Source organism: Tachyglossus aculeatus, chromosome 27, assembly GCF_015852505.1.
Source record: "Tachyglossus aculeatus isolate mTacAcu1 chromosome 27, mTacAcu1.pri, whole genome shotgun sequence".
NCBI lineage: Eukaryota > Metazoa > Chordata > Mammalia > Monotremata > Tachyglossidae > Tachyglossus > Tachyglossus aculeatus.
Genome location: NC_052092.1, coordinates 1438213 through 1458085, shown reverse-complemented (window position 1 = coordinate 1458085; position 19873 = coordinate 1438213). Strand labels below are relative to the sequence as shown.

Here is a 19873-nt window from a genome sequence, read left to right as displayed (position 1 = left end):
CATCAATCGTATTTATGTGGGGAACGGCCCTCCCCGGGCCTGTGGACTTCGCTCGGAGGGCAACGTGAGACGAGGGCAGCGCGGGCCCTCGTCGGGCCCCTGTCAAAGGCCGTTCTTCCCGCTTCCTTAATAACAATCCTGGTATTTGATAAGCGCTTACTACGAGCCAGGCACTGTCCTAAGCGCTGGGGTGGATGCAAGCCAATCGTGGTGGACACGGTCCCCCGTCGGGCTCGCAGTCTCGATCCCCATTTTCCAGATCAATCAATCAATTGTATTTACTGAGCGCTTACTGTGTGCGGAGCACTGGACTAAGCGCTTGGGAAGCCCAAGTTGGCAACATAGAGAGACGGTCCCTACCCAACAGTGGGCTCACAGTCTAGAAACATTCAATGCATGGCTCAGTGGAAAGAGCCCGGGCTTTGGAGTCAGAGGTCATGAGTTCAAATCCCGGCTCCGCCAATTGTCAGCTGTGTGACTTTGGGCGAGTCACTTAACTTCTCTGGGCCTCAGTTACCTCATCAGTGAAATGGGGATTAAGACTGTGAGCCCCACGTGGGACAACCTGATCCCCTTGTAACCTCCCCAGCGCTTAGAACAGTGCTTTGCAAATAGTAAGCACTTAAGAAATGCCATCATTACTATTATTACTATTATTATTATTCAATCATAATCAGATGAGGTCACTGAGGCCCGGAGAAGTGAGGCGACTTGCCCACCCAGCAGAGAAGCAGCGTGGCTCAGTGGACAGAGCCCGGGCTTTGGAGTCAGAGGTCGTGGGTTCAAATCCCGGCTCCCGCCGCTTGTCGGCTGTGTGACTTTGGGCGGGTCACCTCACTCCTCTGGGCCTCAGTGACCTCATCTGGAAAACGGGGATGAAGACTGTGAGCCCCCTTGGGACAACCTGATCGCTCTGTTACCTCCCCAGCGCCTAGAGCAGCGCTTTGCACATAGTAAGCGCTTAATCAATGCCATTATTATTATTATCAGAGCCCGTTATCTTCTGATGCCCGGGCTCTCCTCTCTACCCCTGCTTCTCAAACCTCCCTAGAGCCAACCCAAGCCTGAGCAGCAAGCGGACGGGACCCTCCCTCTCTCTGAGACCCCCAGCTCGGGAGGTGATTTTTTTTTCCAAATCAGTGGGAATGGTCAAGAGGAGAGAGGGCAGGCGTCCGAAGTCCAGGGAGCCACCAAGCAGCCCTTCTCTCAGGCCCGGCTCCTTTGGCCAACTGCCCTCCTACCGCGGGCCGGCCGGCTGCTCAGCCTCAGTTTCTCCCTCCGGCGGGCTCGGCTGCTGGCCGGATTCCCGGGCCGCGTTCCCACCCCGGCCACTGCCGGCTCCTGGGGGGGTCAACCTCCTGCCCCCGTTCCCGTCTGGACGAGGCGGATTTCTCGGTCCCGAGGACTCCAGAGGGGCCGTGCCCGGCCCGACACGAGACCCTCGGCCTCTGGCCGCAACATATGGCGCAGCAGTAGCCCTGGCAACCGGTTGCCCACCCCGCCATCACGGACACCTGGCTCTCCCCATCCCACACGGCCTCCCCTCCGCTCTTTCCAGAAGGGGCCTTCTCCGACACCCCCAGACTCACTAGATGACCGCAGCAGTGTCGTAATAAGTGTTTTGTGCTGAATTCCCAAGCTTACTGCAGCCACGGAAAAGTTGGTCAATCAATCAGTCATCAATCAATCGTACTGAGCGCTTACCGTGTGCAGAGCACTGTACTAAGCGCTTGGGAAGTACAAGTCGGCAACACGTAGAGACGGTCCCTACCCAACAGCGGGCTCACAGTCTAGAAGGGGGAGACGGAGGACAAAACCAAACATAGTAGCAAAATAAAATAAACAGAATAGATATGTACAAGATAAATAAATGGAGTAATAAATCTGTACAAACATATATACAGGGGCTGTGGGGAAGGGAAGGAGGTAAGATGGGGGGATGGAGAGGGGGACGAATTAGTCCATGACATACCAAATACACCCAGAATGTCTTTTTGATCATTCCTGAATTGAGGAAAACCTGTCCTACCTGTAAACTATACTTGTCTGTCACAGTGTAGGTTATTATTACTCTTCTGTTACTAAGTCACAAATGGAATTGCTGTTATCAAGCTTCCTTTCATCATCATCATCAGTCGTATTTATTGAGCGCTTACTGTGTGCAGAGCACTGTACTAAGCGCTTGGGAAGTACAAATTGGCAACACACAGAGACAGTCCCTACCCAACAGTGGGCTCATAGTCTAAAAGGGGGAGACAAAACCAAACATACTAACAAAATAAAATAAATAGAATAGATATGTACAAGTAAAATAAATAAATAAATAGAATAATAAATCTGTACAAACATATATACATATATACAGGTGCTGTGGGGAAGGGGTCTTTCCTGGCTAAGCCCTCCTTTCCCCTTCTCCCACTCCCTTCTGTGTCACCCTAATGTGCTCCCTTTATTCATCCCCCTCCCAGCCCCAAAGCACTTATGGATCAGTAATTTATCCATTTATATTAATGTTTGTCTCCCGCTCTAGACTGTAAGCTCCTTGTGGACAGGGAATGCGTCTGCTTATAGTCATATAGTACTCTCTCAAGTGTTTAGTACAGTGCTTTGCACACAGTAAGTGCTTTTTTCTTTTTTTTTTTTTACAAGCGGTTAGTACAGTGCTCTGCACACAGTAAGCGCTCAATAAATACGATTGATGATGATGATGATCAGCCTCATCATCATCATCATCAATCGTCTTTATTGAGCGCTTACTGTGTGCAGAGCACCGGACTAAGCGCTTGGGAAGTACAAATGGGCAACACATAGAGACAGTCCCCACCCGACAGCGGGCTCACAGTCTAAAAGGGGGAGACGAAACCAAACATGCTAACAAAATAAAATAAATAGAAGAGATATGTACAAGTAAAATAAATAAATAAATGAGTAATAGATACGTACAAACATATATACATATATACAGGTGCTGTGGGGAAGGGAAGGAGGTAAGGTGGGGGGATGGAGAGGGGGACGAGGGGGAGAATGCCTCTCCCCTCCCTTCCAAAGTCCAGCCCATCCCCTCCATTCATTCAATCGTATTTATTGAGCGCTTACTGCGTGCAGAGCACTGTACTAAGCGCTTGGGAAGTCCAAGTTGGCAGCATCTAGGGACGGTCCCTACCCGACAGTGGGCTCACAGTCTAGGAGGGGGGGAACAGGAGGCCTTCCCAGACTAAGCCCCACTTTTCCTCATCTCCCAAGCGCTTAGTCCAGTGCTCTGCACACAGTAAGCGCTCAATAAATACGATCGATTGATTGATCTCCCCCTCCTTTCTGCGTCACCCTGATTCCCTCCCTTCGCCCCTCCGTCCCAGCCCCGCTCATGTCCACGTCTGTCATTTTTAGTGATTTGTATCGACGTCCGTCTCCCCCCTCTAGACTGGGAGCTTGCCTTCGGCAGGGAATGTCGCTGTTTTGGACCTTCCCAGTGGTCCGCACATAGTAAGCGCTTAATAAATACGATCGAATGAACGAACTAGGAAAGGAGGAGGCGCTGACTTCCTTCTCACTCCAGATTGCCGCTTTTGCAAGATCCCACCGCCCCCCATTCCTCGCTTTCCCTTTCTTCAGAGACCATATCGCCCGCCTCCGCCACCCACTCCGGACTCTAGTAGCGGTCAAGAGTTTAGTACAGTGCCTGGCATAGAGTAAGCGCTTAACGAGTATCGTAAAAAAACAAAACAAAAAAAAAAAGGAATTAAAAAACGAAAAGGAGCCCAAGCCCCAATCCGGTTTCACCGAGTGACCCTGTTGAAATTGCATCCGGTACTCCTGCCCCACCTGGGGCACGCGGTCTCAAATCCATCCCCATTTTCCAGATGAAGTCACCGAGGCCCAGCAAAGTGACTTGCCCAGGGTCGCACAGCAGGGGTGGCTTAGTGGGAAGGGCCCGGGGCCTGGGAGCCCGAAGGTCATGGGTTCTAATCCCGAATCCATCGCATGTCGGTCTGTCCATCACTTCACTTCTCCGGGCCTCAGTGACCTCTTCTAGACTGCGAGCCCATTGTTGGGTAGGGACCGTCGCTCTATGTTGCCAACTTGTACTTCCCAAGCGCTTAGTACAGTGTTCTGCACACAGTAAGCGCTCAATAAATACTATTGAATGAATGAATCTGTCAAATGGGGATGAAGACTGCGAGCCCCACAGGGGACAACCTGATGGCCCCTTCTAGACGGTGAGCCCACTGTTGGGTAGGGACCGTCTCTATATGTTGCCAACTTGGACTTCCCAAGCGCTTAGTACAGTGCTCTGCACACAGTAAGCGCTCAATAAATACAATTGGATGAATGAATGACCTTGTATCTCCCCCAGCACTTAAAACACTGCTTGGCATATAGTAAGCACTTAACATGATGATGATGATGATTATTATTAGCGTGGCTCAGTGGAAAGAGCCCGGGCTTTGGAGTCAGAGGTCATGGGTTCAAATCCCGGCTCTGCCAATTGTCAGCTGTGTGACATTGGGCAAGTCACTTTACTTCTCTGAGCCTCAGTTCCCTCACCTGTAAAATGGGGATGAAGACTGGGAGCCCCCCGTGGGAAAACCTGATCACCCTGTAACCTCCCCTGCGCTTAGAACAGTGCTTTGCACATAGTAAGCGCTTAGTAAACGTCATCATTAAGCAGCGTGGCTCAGTGGAAAAGAGCATGGGCTTCGGAGTCAGAGGTCATGGGTTCAAATCCCGGCTCCGCCACTTGTCAGCTGGGTGACTTTGGGCAAGTCACTTAATAATAATAATAATAATAATGGCATTTATTAAGCACTTACTATGTGCAAAGCACTGTTCTAAGCTGGGGAGGTTACGAGGTGATCAGGTTGTCCCACGGGGGGCTCACAGTCTTAATCCCCATTTTACAGATGAGGTAACTGAGGCATAGAGAAGTTAAGTGACTTGCCCAAAGTCACACAGCTGACAACTGGCGGAGCCCGGATTTGAACCCATGACCTCTGACTCCAAAGCCCGGGCCCTTTTCCACTGAGCCACGCTGCTTCTCTTAACTTCTCTGAGCCTCAGTTCCCTCATCGGTAAAATGGGGGTGAAGACTGTGAGCCCCCCGGGGGACAACCTGATCACCTTGTAACCTCCCCAGCGCTTAGAACAATCAATCAATTGTATTTATTGAGCACTTACTGCGTGCAGAGCGCTTGGGAAGTACAAGTTGGCAACACACAGAGACAGTCCCTACCCAACAGTGGGCTCACACGTAGTAAGCGCTTAATAAATGCCACCATTATTAAGTGGCAGGGCTAGTGAGCCATTATTATTATTATTATTATTATTATTGTTATTAAGCGGAGGGGCTAGCGAGCCATGGCGGACACCGTCCGGTCTTCGGTTCCCACTCGACCGAAGAATTAATCTCCTTAAGGCCTCGGGGTTGGAGTTAAGCCGAACCAGCTGCCTCGGTCTCCGCGGGGAAGGAGCGTGGCCCCGGCGCCAACTCTGATCCCTCCACGTGAGCGAAACGTTCAGCCTAGTCCAGAGCCAGTGGGGGGGGAGGGCGGCCATCTGGCCACCTGGCAAGGACGGTGGCAAGGACCCTTTCTAGACTGCGAGCCCGCCGGTGGGCAGGGACCGTCTCTAGATGCCGCCAACTTGGACTTCCCAAGCGCTTAGTACAGTGCTCCGCACGCAGTAAGCGCTCAATAAATACGACTGAATGAACGAATGAAAAGGACCCGGGCCTGCAGTCAGGAGGAGCTGGGTTCTAATCCCGGCTCGGCCACTCGTTGGCCCTGTGGCGGCGGGCAAGTCGCTGTCCCTCAGTCCCCTCGTTTGTCAGACGGGGGTTAAGGCCGTGGGCCTGATGTGGATAATAATAATAATGATAAAAAGATTGTGGTGTCTGTTACGTGCTCACACTTGGCTCAGTGGAAAGAGCCCGGGCTTTGGAGTCGGAGGGCATGGGTTCAAATCCCAACTCCGCCAACTGTGACTTTGGGCAAGGCAGTTCACTTCCCGGTGCCTCGGTGACCTCATCTGGAAAATGGGGATGAAGACTGTGAGCCCCCTGGGGATGACTGAGCCCCTTCCTTCCTCTCCCCCTCGTCCCCCTCTCCATCCCCCCCATCTTACCTCCTTCCCTTCCCCACAGCACCTGTATCTATGGATATATGTTTGTACATATTTATTACTCTATTTATTTACTTGTACATATCTATTCTATTTATTTTATTTTGTTAGTATGTTTGGTTTTGTTCTCCGTCTCCCCCCTTTAGACTGTGAGCCCACTGTTGGGTAGGGACTGTCTCTAGATGTTGCCAATTTTGTACTTCCCAAGCGCTTAGCACAGTGCTCTGCACACAGTAAGCGCTCAATAAATACGATTGAGGATGATGATGATGACAACCAGTTCACCTTGTAACTTCCCCAGAGCTTAGAACGGTGCTTGGCACATAGTAAGCGCTTAATAAATGCCCCCATTATTATTACTACTACGATGGGCCAAGCGCTGGGGTGGATCCAAGCCAACCGGGTTGGACGCAGTCCCCGTCCCACGTGGGGCTCGCTGCCTCAGTCCCCATTTTCCAGATGAGGGAACTGAGGCCCAGAGAAGCGAAGCGACTTGCCCAAGGTGGCCCATCCGGGCCCGGGGGAGGACGTCGCTTGTCGCTCCCCCGGAGAAGGGATTTGGGAGCCAGGCCCGGCTCCTCCGGCTTTTCCAGCCCGGACGAGCCCCAGGTGCCAAAGGCGGAAGCGAGCTCAGGTTTCCAGGAGCGGGAGGGTGGAGATGGGGCGGACCCGACCCTCCCGTGAATCAACTTGGCCACTTCCCTGCCCGTGGTTGATCCCCACTTAATAAATGCCATCATCATCATTATTATTATTATTATTATTATTATTGTCAGCTGTGTGACTCTGGGCAAATCACTTCACTTCTCTCTGCCTCAGTGACCTCATCTGGAAAATGGGGAAGACTGTGAGCCCCCCGGGGAACAACCTGATCACCTTGGCTCTCCCCCAGAGCTTAGAGCGGTGCTTGGCACATAGTAAGCGCTTAACAAATACCACCATTATTATTATTATTATTATTCTCTGGGCCTCAGTGACCTCATCTGTAAAATGGGGATGAAGACCGTGGGACAACCTGATCACCTTGTATCTCCCCCATGCTTAGAACAGTGCTTGGCATATAGTAAGCACTTCACAGAGGCTTCTCTGGGCCTCAGTTCCCTCATCTGTAAAATGGGGTGGAAGACTGTGAGCCCCCCGGGGGACAACCTGATCACCTTGGATCTCCCCCAGCACTTAGAACGGTGCTTGGCACATAGTAAGCGCTTAACAAATACCACCATTATTATTATTATTCTCTGGGCCTCAGTGACCTCATCTGTAAAATGGGGATGAAGACTGTGGGAGAACCTGATCACCTTGTATCTCCCCTAGTGCTTAGAACAGTGCTTGGCATATAGTAAGCGCTTCACAGAGGCTTCTCTGGGCCTCAGTTACCTCAGTTCCCTCATCTGTAAAATGGGGATGGAGACTGTGAGCCCCCCGTGGGACAACCTGATCACCTTCATTCATTCGTATTTATTGAGCGCTTACTATGTGCAGAGCACCGTACTAAGCGCTTGTAACCTTGTAACCTCCCCAGCGCTTAGAACAGTGCTTGGCACATAGGAAGAGCTTAACAAATGCCATCATTATTAGTATTATTTTCTAGGCCTCGGTGACCTCATCTGTAAAATGGGGAGTAAGACTGTGAGCCCCACGGGGGACAACCTGATCACCTTGTAACCTCCCCAGCGCTTAGAACAGTGCCTCAGTGACCTCATCTGTAAAATGGGGAGTAAGACTGTGAGCCCCACGGGGGACAAACTGATGACCTTGTAACCGCCTCAGCGCTTAGAACAGTGCTTGGCACATGGGAAGCGCTTAACAAATGCCATCATTATTAGTATTACTTTCTAGGCCTCAGTGACCTCATCTGTAAAATGGGAAGTAAGACTGTGAGCCCCACGGGGAACAACCGGATGACCTCGTAACCTCCCCAGTGCTTAGAACAGTGCCTCAGTGACCTCATCTGTAAAATGGGGAGTAAGACTGTGAGCCCCACGGGGGACAACCTGATCACCTTGTAACCTCCCCAGTGCTTAGAACAGTGCTTGGCACATAGGAAGCGCTTAACAAATGCCATCATTATTAGTATTATTTTCTAGGCCTCAGTGGCCTCATCTGTAAAATGGGGAGTAAGACTGTGAGCCCCACGGGGGACAACCTGATCACCTTGTAACCTCCCCAGCGCTTAGAACAGTGCCTCAGTGACCTCATCTGTAAAATGGGGAGTAAGACTGTGAGCCCCACGGGGGACAACCTGATCACCTTGTAACCTCCCCAGCGCTTAGAACAGTGCCTCAGTGACCTCATCTGTAAAATGGGGAGTAAGACCGTGAGCCCCACGGGGGACAACCTGATCACCTTGTAACCTCCCCAGCGCTTAGAACAGTGCCTCAGTGACCTCATCTGTAAAATGGGGAGTAAGACCGTGAGCCCCACGGGGGACAACCTGATCACCTTGTAACCTCCCCAGCGCTTAGAACAGTGCCTCAGTGACCTCATCTGTAAAATGGGGAGTAAGACTGTGAGCCCCACGGGGGACAACCTGATCACCTTGTAACCTCCCCAGCGCTTAGAACAGTGCCTCAGTGACCTCATCTGTAAAATGGGGAGTAAGACCGTGAGCCCCACGGGGGACACCCTGATCACCTTGGATCTCCCCCAGCGCTGAGAACGGCTCTTGGCACATAGTAGGCGCTCAACGAATACCACCATGGATGTCCCCCAGCACGTAGTAAGCGCTTAACGAGCACCATCATTATCATCAAATATCTCTGTCGGACCGATTCAAGGCCCCTGCTGAAGTCACGCCTCCTCCAAGAAGCCTTCCCGGACTAAGCCGTCGTCTCCTGGATTCCCTCTCCCTTCTGGGTCACCTTTGCACTTAGATCTGAACCGGTTCCGCGCTTGATTTGCACCCCACCCTCGGCCCCACGGGCGTTTAAATCCACTTCCTTATCCTCGGCCCCTTCACTTACCTGCACCTTATTTTATTATCTGTACTTTATTTTATGATCTGCCTCCCTCCCTAGGCCGTTCGCGCCTCAAGGCCAGCGCAGGGGGGAGTGGGAGGTGAGGAAAAGCGGGGGCTTAGTCAGGGAAGGCTTCTTGGAGGAGGGGTGGTCTTCAATAAGTTGCGGGACGGGCGGGGGGGAGAGTCACTATAGACTGTAAATTCCACTGTAAGTTCACTCCGTCGGAAATTCCTCCGTCTCGAAAGGGACAACGGCGGTAATCGTCATCATCACCAGAATAATTATTGTGGTGTTTGTTGAGTGCTTACTGGGCGAAATACAAGATTATAGCAATGATAATAATGAGGGCATTTGTCAGGCGCTTACTATGTGTCGAGCACTGTTCTAAACCCTGGGGTAGGGACAAGCTAATCAGGTTGGACGCAGTCCCTGTCCGTCACGGGGGGCAAAACACTTAAACAATTAGAGAAGCGGCGTGACTCAGTGGAAAGAGCCCGGGATTGGGAGCCAGAGGTCGTGGGTTCTAATCCCGGCTCCACCCCTTATCAACTGTGTGACTTTGGGCGATTCACTTTGCTTCTCTGGGCCTCAGTTCCCTAATCTGTCAAACGGGGATGAAGACTGTGAGCCCCTCGTGGGACAACCTGCTTACCTTGTATCTACCCCGGCGCTTAGAACAGTGCTTTGCACATAGTAAGCGCTTAACAAATACCAGCATTATTTTTATTCTAACCCCGGCTCCGCCCCTTATCAACTGTGTGACTTTGGGCAATTCACTTTGCTTCCCTGGGCCTCAGTTCTCTCATCTGTAAAACGGGGATGAAGACTGTGAGCCCCTCGTGGGACAACCTGCTTACCCTGTATCTACCCCGGCACATAGAACAGTGCTTTGCACATAGTTAGCGCTTAACAAATACCAACATTATTATTCTTCTAATCCCGGCTCCGCCCCTTATCAACTGTGTGACTTTGGGCGAGTCACTTTGCTTCTCTGGGCCTCAGTTCCCTCATCTGTCAAATGGGGATGAAGACTGTGAGCCCCTCGTGGGACAACTTGATTACCTTGTATCTACCCCAGCGCTTAGAACAGTGCTTTGCACATAGTTAGCACTTAACAAATACCAACATTATTATTATTCAAATCCTGGCTCCGCCCCTTATCAACTGTGTGACTTTGGGTGAGTCTCTGGGCCTCAGTGACCTCATCTGTCAAATGGGGATTAAGACTGTGAGCCCCACAGGGGACAACCTGATCGCCTCGTATCCCCCCCAGCGCTTAGAACAGTGCTTAGCAAAAACCATCATTATTATTAATCCCCACTCTGCTGATGGGTAGGGACTGTCTCTCTATGTTGCCAACTTGTACTTCCCAAGCGCTTAGTACAGTGCTCTGCACACAGTAAGCCCTCAATAAATACGATTGATGATGAGGCAGCTGAGGCGCAGAGAAGCGACTTGCCCAAGGTCACCCAGCAGACGAGCGGCGGAGCCGGGATTAGAACCCGGGTCCCGGGCCGTGGCGCGGGCCTTGTCGTCTCACGGGGAGGGAGACGGATCAGTTCAGCCCCCTTTCACGGATGGGGATCCCGAGGCACGGGATGGCCAAGTGACTTGCCCAAGGCCGCACGGCAGGAGGGATCAGCGTGGCTCAGTGGAAAGAGCCCGGGCTTTGGAGCCGGAGGTCGTGGGTTCAAATCCCGGCTCTGCCACTTGTCGGCTGTGCGACTTTGGGCGAGTCGCTTCACTTCTCTGGGCCTCAGTTCCCTCATCTGTAAAATGGGGGTGGAGACCGTGAGCCCCACGTGGGACAACCTGATTACCTTGTATCTACCCAGCGCTTAGAACAGTGCTTTGCACATAGTAAGTGCTTAACAAATACTAACATTATTATTATTATTATTATTATCATTATTGCCGCTGCGATCCTTGCTCTTTCCACTGGACCACACTGCCTCTTTCTTCCTCCTCCTCCCTCCTCTCATTCCACTGGGAGCCAAGGATTTGGGGTGCCTCCCTCTAAATCCCCCCTGACTCCCTCTGATATTAACACCCCGGTCCCTCCCTGCTCTCAGGGCTTCCAGATATTGGGCCGGCTCACTCGAATCCCCGAGGCCGCGGTTCCAGGTATTCCCCTTCCCGCTCGGAATAATGACGATGGTATCTGCTGAGCGCTTACTAGCTGCCAGGCGCCGTTCTAGACGCTGGCGGAGCTATAAGGTCCTCAGGTTGTCCCACGTGAGGCCAATAAATAAATTGGGTTGGGTCGGTCCCTGTTGGGTAGGGACTGTCTCTATATGTTGCCAATTTGTACTTCCCAAGCGCTTAGTCCAGTGCTCTGCACACAGTAAGCGCTCAATAAATACGATTGATTGATTGATTGATTGACTGAAGCACTGTTCTAAGCGTTGAGGGGGGGATACAAGGTGACTGTGAGCCCACTGTTGGGTAGGGACCGTCTCTATACGTTGCCAACTTGTACTTCCCAAGCGCTTAGTACGGTGCTCTGCCACACAGTAAGTGCTCAATAAATACGACTGATTGATTGATTGATCAGGTTGTCCCACGGGGGGCTCACGGTCTTCATCCCCACTTTACAGATGAGGGAAACTGAGGCCCAGAGAAGCGAAGTGACCGGCCCAAAGTCACACGGCTGACGAGGGGCGGGGCCGGGATGAGAACCCCCGTCCTCTGATTCCCAAGCTCCTTCTCCTCATCCCCCCTCAATCAATCGTATTTATTGAGCGCTTACTGTGGGCGGAGCACTGGACTAAGCGCTTGGGAAGTCCAAGTTGGCGACATATAGAGACGGTCCCGACCCAACGGTGGGCTCACAGTCGAGAAGTCTATATGTTGCCAACTTGGACTTCCCAAGCGCTTAGTCCAGTGCTCTGCACACAGTAAGCGCTCAATAAATACGATTGATGATTGATTGATTGATAGAAGACTCCACTCCGTTCCCCGGGCGTGACTTCACTCCTCTTTCCGATCCTTCCCCATCCCTGGTTTTCTACCGTCTCCCCGCCGTCCTCGGGGGGAAGACGGACGGCAGGATCGAGAAGAGAGGAATTCTGTTGCCGAATTGGGCTTCCCAAGCGCTTAGCCCAGTGCTCTGCACACAGTAAGCGCTGAACGAACACGACTGAATGAGTGAAAGACGGCACGGATGAATTCCTAGACTCCCACACCTGTGGGAGGTGAACCCGGCGGAGCCCTCCGATAACCGCAATAAATAAATAAATGCTATTATTATTATTATTATTATTATTATTATTAATTGTTATTAACCCGGGTTGGTTTCACGGCCTCCTCCGCCACGGAACAGATCTTCCCCACCGCCCGAGTCCTTCTGAAACCGCATCTCCTCCGGCAAGCCGCCCCAGAGTAATAATAATAATAATAATGATGGCATTTATTAAGCACTTACTGTGCGCAAAGCATTCATTCATTCAATCGCATTTATTGAGCGCTTATTATGTGCGGAGCACTGTACTAAGCGCTTGGGAAGTTCAAGCTGGCAACATATAGATACGGTCCCTACCCAACAGCGGGCTCCCAGTCTAGAAGATAGCATTTATTATGCGTTATTATTATTATTATGCTATTACTATTAGCATTTATCTAGAAGATGGCATTTATTAAGCGCTTACTCTGCGCAAAGCACCGTTCTAAGCGCCGGGGAGGTTCCAAGGTGATCGGGTTGTCCCACGGGGGGGCTCACCGTCTTCATCCCCGTTTTCCAGATGAGGGAAACTGAGGCCCAGAGAAGTGAAGTGGCTTTCCCAAAGTCCCCCAGCGGACACGCGGCGGGGCCGGAATTTGAACCCACGACCTCTGACTCCAAAGCCCGGGCTCTTTCCCACCGAGCCCGGCTGAGAAAGCGGTAGGGCCGAGTGGGAAGAGGTGGGGCCTGGCCGTCGGCGGATCTGGGTTCGAAGCCCGGCTCCGCCGCTCGCCCGGCGGGTGACCTTGGGCGAGCCGCTTCGCCGCTGTGGGCCTCGGTTCCCTTCAATCCCTGTTCTCCTTCCTGCTTGGACCGTGAGCCCCACGTGGGACATGGATGGCGTCCAACTTGGTTCCCTCGGCTGCGGTCCAGCGCTCAGTACAGTGCACTCGATCCCCTCGGCCCCTTTCTGTCCACCTCCAATCCGGCCGGCGCGCTTCGCTCCTCTGCTGCCCTGGGCCTCCGTCTCTCCCCCAACCTCTCGCCCCCGACCTCCCTCCTCAAATCCCGCAGACGATTCCTCTCCCCGAAAGGCCCGTCTCCTCCAGGAAGCCTTCCCTGACTAAGCCCTCCTTTCCTCTTCTCCCCTCCCCGCTTACGTCCACATCTCAGCCTTCCCAGACTGAGCCCCTTCCTTCCTCTCCCCCTCGTCCCCCTCTCCATCCCCCCACCTTACCTCCTTCCCTTCCCCACAGCACCTGTATATATGTATATATGGTTGTACATATTTATTACTCTATTTATTTATTTATGTATTTTACTTGTACATTTCTATCCTATTTATTTTATTTTGTTGGTATGCTTGGTTCTCTTCTCTGTCTCCCCCTTTTAGACTGTGAGCCCACTGTTGGGTAGGGACTGTCTCTATGTGTTGCCAATTTGTACTTCCCAAGCGCTTAGTACAGTGCTCTGCACATAGTAAGCGCTCAATAAATACGATTGATTGATTGATTGATTGATTATTTTTATTCACGTCCGTCTCCCCCCCAGCTAGACTCTAAGTTCGTGGCGGGCGGGGAATAATGACGATGGTGTTTGTTAAGCGTTCACTACGTGCCAAGCCCCCTTTTAGACTGTGAGCCCACTGTTGGGTGGGGACTGTCTCTATATGTTGCCAACTTGTACTTCCCAAGCACTTAGTACAGTGCTCTGCACATAGTAAGCGCTCAATAAATACGATTGATTGATTGATTGATTGAAGCACTGTTCTAAGCGTTGAGGGGGGGATACAAGGTGACTGTGAGCCCACTGCTGGGTAGGGACTGTCTCTATATGTTGCCAACTTGGACTTCCCAAGCGCTTAGTACAGTGCTCTGCACACAGTAAGTGCTCAATAAATACGACTGATTGATTGATCAGGTTGTCCCACAGGGGGCTCACGGTCTTCATCCCCATTTTACAGATGAGGGAACCGAGGCAAAGAGAAGTCAAGTGAGTTGCCCAAAGTCACCCAGCTGACAACTCCCCCCTTCTAGACTGTGAGCCCACTGTTGGGTAGGGACCTTCTCTATATATGTTGCCAACTTGGACTTCCCAAGCACTTAGTACAGTGCTCTGCACACAGTAAGCGCTCAATAAATACGATTGATTGATTGATTGATCGTCTCTATATATGTTGCCAACTTGTACTTCCCAAGCACTTAGTCCAGTGCTCTGCACACAGTAAGCACTCAATAAATACGATTGATTGATTGACCGTCTTTATATATGTTGCCAACTTGGACTTCCCAAGCACTTAGTCCAGTGCTCTGCACACAGTAAGCACTCAATAAATACGATTGATTGATTGACCATCTCTATATATGTTGCCAACTTGTACTTCCCAAGCACTTAGTCCCGTGCTCTGCACACAGTAAGCGCTCAATAAATACGATTGATTGATTGACCGTCTCTATATATGTTGCCAACTTGGACTTCCCAAGCACTTAGTACAGTGCTCTGCACACAGTAAGTGCTCAATAAATACGATTGATTGATTGACCGTCTCTATATATGTTGCCAACTGGTACTTCCCAAGCACTTAGTCCAGTGCTCTGCACACAGTAAGCGCTCAATAAATACGACTGAATGGACAGGGAACGAGTCTGTCGTATCGTCCTCTCCCAATCAATCAATCGTATTTATTGAGCGCTTCCTGTGTGCAGAGCACTGGACTAAGCGCTTGGGAAGTACAAATTGGCAACATATAGAGACAGTCCCTACCCAACAGTGGGCTCACAGTCTAAAAGGGGGAGACAGAGAACAAAACCAAACGTACTAACAGAATAAAATAAATAGAATAGATATGTACAAGTAAAATAAATAGAGTAACAAATATGTACAAACATATATACAGGCGCTCAGTCCGGTGCCCTGCACATAGTGAGTGCTCAATAAATACAACTGACTGTAAGCACTTACCAAACACCCCAATTATCTCCTCTTCTGCATCACCTGGGCCACTCCGTCTACACCGCTTCCCACCCCCTAAAAAACACTTGGGTCCTTAGTACCCCCCTCCCCAAGCACTTTAAACTCTGCCGCTTCCTCGGCGGGAATTTATTTTAGCGGCTGTTTCCCACGCTGGACAGCCGGGATGGGGTGTCCTGGACCCTCCTCGAATCAATCGATGCTATTTATTGAGCGCCGGTAAGTACCGTGTGACCGAGTGGATAGTCAGGACAGCACTTAGTTGGACGCTCTGCTCGCAGCGGGCGTCGGATTAATCGGTGTTTGGGGAGCGTTGGGGACACCCCTCCTCCCTGAATCCCCCCGTAAGCCTCGCCGGTATCGAGGGAATAAACGAGACTCGAGCAACGCGGCCGTCGTGGCATCTGCGAAGCGCTTACTACGGGCCAGGCACCGTACTAAGCGCCGAGGTAGGTACGAGATAATCACACTTTTAGACCGTGAGCCCACTGTTGGGTAGGGACTGTCTCTATATGTTGCCAATTTGGACTTCCCAAGCGCTTAGTACAGTGCTCTGCACATAGTAAGCGCTCAATAAATACGATTGATGATGATGATGTTGCCAACTTGGACTTCCCAAGCGCTTAGTCCAGTGCTCTGCACACAGTGAGCACTCAATAAATACGATTGAATGAACGGATGGGGGGGTTCACGGCCGACACAGCCTGAGCTCGGGAGGCAGCAGGACCCGACTTCTCATCCCGGCTCCGCCACTCGTCGGTCGGGAGATCCTGGGCGGGTCGCTTCCCTGGGCCTCGGTTTCCTCGTCTGTGAAATGGGGATTAAGAGCGGGAGCCCCCCGTGGGGCAGGGACCGCGTCCAGCCTCGTTCGCTTGGATCTGCCCAGCACTCAGCACAGCGTAAGCATACCGTGAGTGTGTTTTTAGACTGTGAGCCCACTGTTGGGTAGGGACTGTCTCTATATGTTGCCAACTTGTACTTCCCAAGCGCTTAGTCCAGTGCTCTGCACACGGTACGTGCTCAATAAATACGACTGAATGAATGAATCCCCGCGGCACATACATATCTGTGTATATCTGTGATTTATTGATTTATCTATTCATATTAACGTCTGTCTCCCCCTCTAGACCGTGAGCTCGTTGTTGGGTAGGGACCGTCTCTATAGGTTGCCAACTTGTTCTTCCCAAGCGCTTAGTACAGTGCTCCGCACACGGTAAGTGCTCAATAAGTACGGCTGAATGAATGAATCCCCACAGCACATACGTATCTATCTGTATATATCTGCGATTTATCTATTTATATTAACGTCCGTCTCCCCCTCTAGACCGTGAGCTCGTTGTTGGGTAGGGACCGTCTCTAGATGTTGCCAACTTGTACTTCCCAAGCGCTTAGTACAGTGCTCTGCACACGGTAAGTGCTCAATAAATACAACTGAATGAATGAATCCCCAGAGCACATATGTATCTATCTGTGATTTATCTATTTATATTAACGTCCGTCTCCCCCTCTAGACCGTGAGCTCGTTGTTGGGTAGGGGCCGTCTCTAGACGTTGCCAACTTGTACTTCCCAAGCGCTCAGTACAGTGCTCCGCACATGGTAAGTGCTCAATAAATATGACTGAATGAATGAATCCCCACAGCACATACGTATCTATCTGTATATATCTGTGATTTATCTATTTATATTAACGTCTGTCTACCCCTCTGGACCGTGAGCTCGTTGTTGGGTAGGGGCCGTCTCTAGATGTTGCCAACTTGTACTTCCCAAGCGCTTAGTACAGTGCTCTGCACACGGTAAGTGCTCAATAAATACGACTGAATCCCCACAGCACATATGTATCTTTCTGTATATATCTGTGATTTATCTATTTATATTAACGTCTGTCTACCCCTCTGGACCGTGAGCTCGTTGCTGGGTAGGGGCCGTCTCTAGATGTTGCCAACTTGTACTTCCCAAGCGCTCAGTACAGTGCTCTGCACACGGTAAGTGCTCAATAAATACGACTGAATCCCCACAGCACATATGTATCTTTCTGTATATATCTGTGATTTATCTATTTATATTAACGTCTGTCTCCCCCTCTAGACCGTGAGCTCGTTGTTGGGTAGGGGCCGTCTCTAGATGTTGCCAACTTGGCGCGTAGTACAGTGCTCCGCACACAGTAAGCGCTCAATAAATACGATCGAATGAATGAATAAACGCCACAAAAGAGAGGAAAAGGCGTCGAATCCCCATTTCACAGACGGGGAAAGCGAGGCCCAGAGAAGCGACTCGCCCAGGGTCACCCGGCGGATGGGCGGCGGAGCCGGGGTGAGAACCCGGGTCCTCTGGCTCCCGAGCCTGGGCTCTTCCCGCCAGGCCACGCCGCTATCCGACCAAAGTGGCCCGGGGAAGGAATTCCGGCCCATCCGGCGGAAAGCGACAGAGATTCCCCAAGCCGGGGTTTTCCAACGACCGGACTCGGCAACGACCACGGTGCCGTCGGGCGTCACCTTTTTCCCGGAGGACGGGGCCTTGCTGAGGCAGGACTTCTTCAGGGACAGGTAGCCGCCGATCACCTCGATCTCGTGGACGGCGGGGTAGCGCTTTTGGGGGGCTCCCTGAGAGGCGTCGAGGGTCTCCCCTTTGCGGTGCCCTCCCGCCCGGGCCTCGGCCTCGCCGTCCTCCCCGCCCGGCGGGGCAGGGCCCGGGGTGGTCCTCGCGGGCACCACGGTGAAGGTGTTGGCCCCCCGGTAGAGGAGGCGGGTCCGGCTCGGGGCACGGGGGGGGGTGCGGCCGGTAGGCCGGGGCCTCGGCGCCGTCGAGGTCCACCTCGTCGATGACGGTGACGGGCAGGCCGGGCGACACCGTGGCCGGGGCGGCGGCGGCCCCGGGGCCCGGGGGGTCTCCCCGGCGGGTGGGCCCCGGCTCGGGCGTCGAGCGGGCGCCGGTCCCCGGAGGCACGTGCTCGGGGGAGGCCTTTGGCGGCTGGGCGGCTCCGAGGCCGGGCCTGGGGGCGCGGGGACGGGCCGGGGGGGTGGGTGGAAATTGGGGGCGAGGTGGAGATTGGGAGCCGGTCAGGGGGTCGGGCGGAGGTTGGGGCAGGGTCACGGGGTCAGAGTGGGGTTGGGGGCGGGTCAGGGGGTCAGAGGGGGGGTGGGGGGCGAGTCAGGGGGTCTGACGGGGGTTGGGGGCGAGTCAGGGGGTCTGATGGGGGTTGGGGGCGAGTCAGGGGGTCTGATGGGGGTTGAGGGCGAGTCAGGGGGTCTGATGGGGGTTGAGGGCGAGTCAGGGGGTCTGATGGGGGTTGAGGGCGAGTCAGGGGGTCTGATGGGGGCTGGGGGCGAGTCAGGAGGTCAGACAGAGGTCGGGGGCGGGTCACGGGGTCATTGGGGGGTTGGAGGCAGGTCAGAGGGTCGGACAGAGATTGGGGGCGGGTCAGGGGGTCACTGGGGGGTTGGAGGTGGGTCAGGGGGTCAGAGGGGGGTTGGGAGCGGGTCAGAGGATCAGACAGAGGTCGGGGGCGGGTCAGGGGGTCACTGGGGGGTTGGAGGTGGGTCAGGGGGTCAGAGGGGGGTTGGGGGCGGGTCAGAGGGTCGGACAGAGATTGGGGGCGGGTCAGGGGGTCTGATGGGGGTTGGGGGCGAGTCAGGAGGTCAGGCGGAGGTCGGGGGCGGGTCACGGGGTCATTGGGGGGTTGGAGGCGGGTCAGGGGGTCATTGGGGGGTTGGCGGCGGGTCAGGGGGTCTGACGGGGGTCGGGGGCGAGTCAGGGGGTCAGAGGGGGGTCGGGTCAGGGGGTCAGGCGGAGATTGGGGGCGGGTCAGGGGGTCCCAGGGGGGTCGGGGTGGGGTCAAGGTGACGGGTCGCAGCCCGTCGGGGCCGGGGCCGGGGCCGGCGGTCCGGCGGCCGCGGGGGTGGACGGTGAAGGAGTTGGTGCCCGTCTTCAGGAGGAAGGGGCCGCGCGGGGAGGGGGCGCGCGGGGCGGGGGCGCGCGGGGCGGGGCCGGGGCCGGGGCCGCGCGCGGCGGGGGCCCTTGGCACGGGGGCGCGCGGGCCCGGAGGCGGGGGCGCGTCGGGTCCCCGCTCGAAGCGGCGGCGCAGGCGGCTGACGCGGCCGGCGGGCTCCGGCTGGGGCTCCGGCTCGGGGCCCGGGTCCCCGCGGAAGACCAGCACCTCGTGGGCGCGGAGGGCCCCGGGGGGCGCGGGGCTCGGGGGCTCGGCCTCGATGATGAGGATGCGGTCGGCGCGGAGGGCGCGGAGCCCCGGCACGCGGCTGTACAGCGCCAGCAGCCGCTCCATCCCCGCCGCGCCGGCGCCGCCACCGCCACCGCCGCCGCCGGCGGGCCCCGGCTTGGCCGGACGAGCCGCCCCCGTCCCGCTCATGCCGCGTGGCCGCCCCCGCCGGCACTGCCGCGACGCCGCCCGACGCCCGCAGCCACACCCCCGGGGGGCGCGCTCATTGGCTGAGGAGGCACGAGGGCCCGCCCCCCGAGGGGCGCCTCAGCCAACGGGAGGCCGCCCCCTGCGCCTAGGGAAGACGTCACCACCTCGGGGGCGGGGCCACGATTGAGCCACGCCCCCGTCGGAAGGAGCACCGCCCATTGGCTGAGGAGCGCCGAGGGCCCGCCCCCCGCGGGGCGCCTCAGCCAACAGAAGGCCGCCCCCTGCTTCTAGGGAAGACGTCA

At 54.2% G+C, this 19873-nt stretch overlaps 1 protein-coding gene across 1 annotated transcript in view; it reads right to left on the bottom strand.

Moving 5' to 3' along the window:
• TPRN (taperin) overlaps positions 1–19571 on the bottom strand; it is a 28197-nt gene extending 8626 nt beyond the window's left edge. The window contains exons 1-3 of the mRNA XM_038767728.1: positions 18790–19571; positions 18638–18726; positions 17701–18197 (exon numbers count right to left, since the gene is read on the bottom strand). Coding sequence (XP_038623656.1) covers positions 17701–18197; positions 18638–18726; positions 18790–19571 — 1368 coding nt within the window. The remainder of the gene's footprint in view (positions 1–17700; positions 18198–18637; positions 18727–18789) is intronic.
• Between the last annotated feature and the right edge of the window lie 302 nt (positions 19572–19873).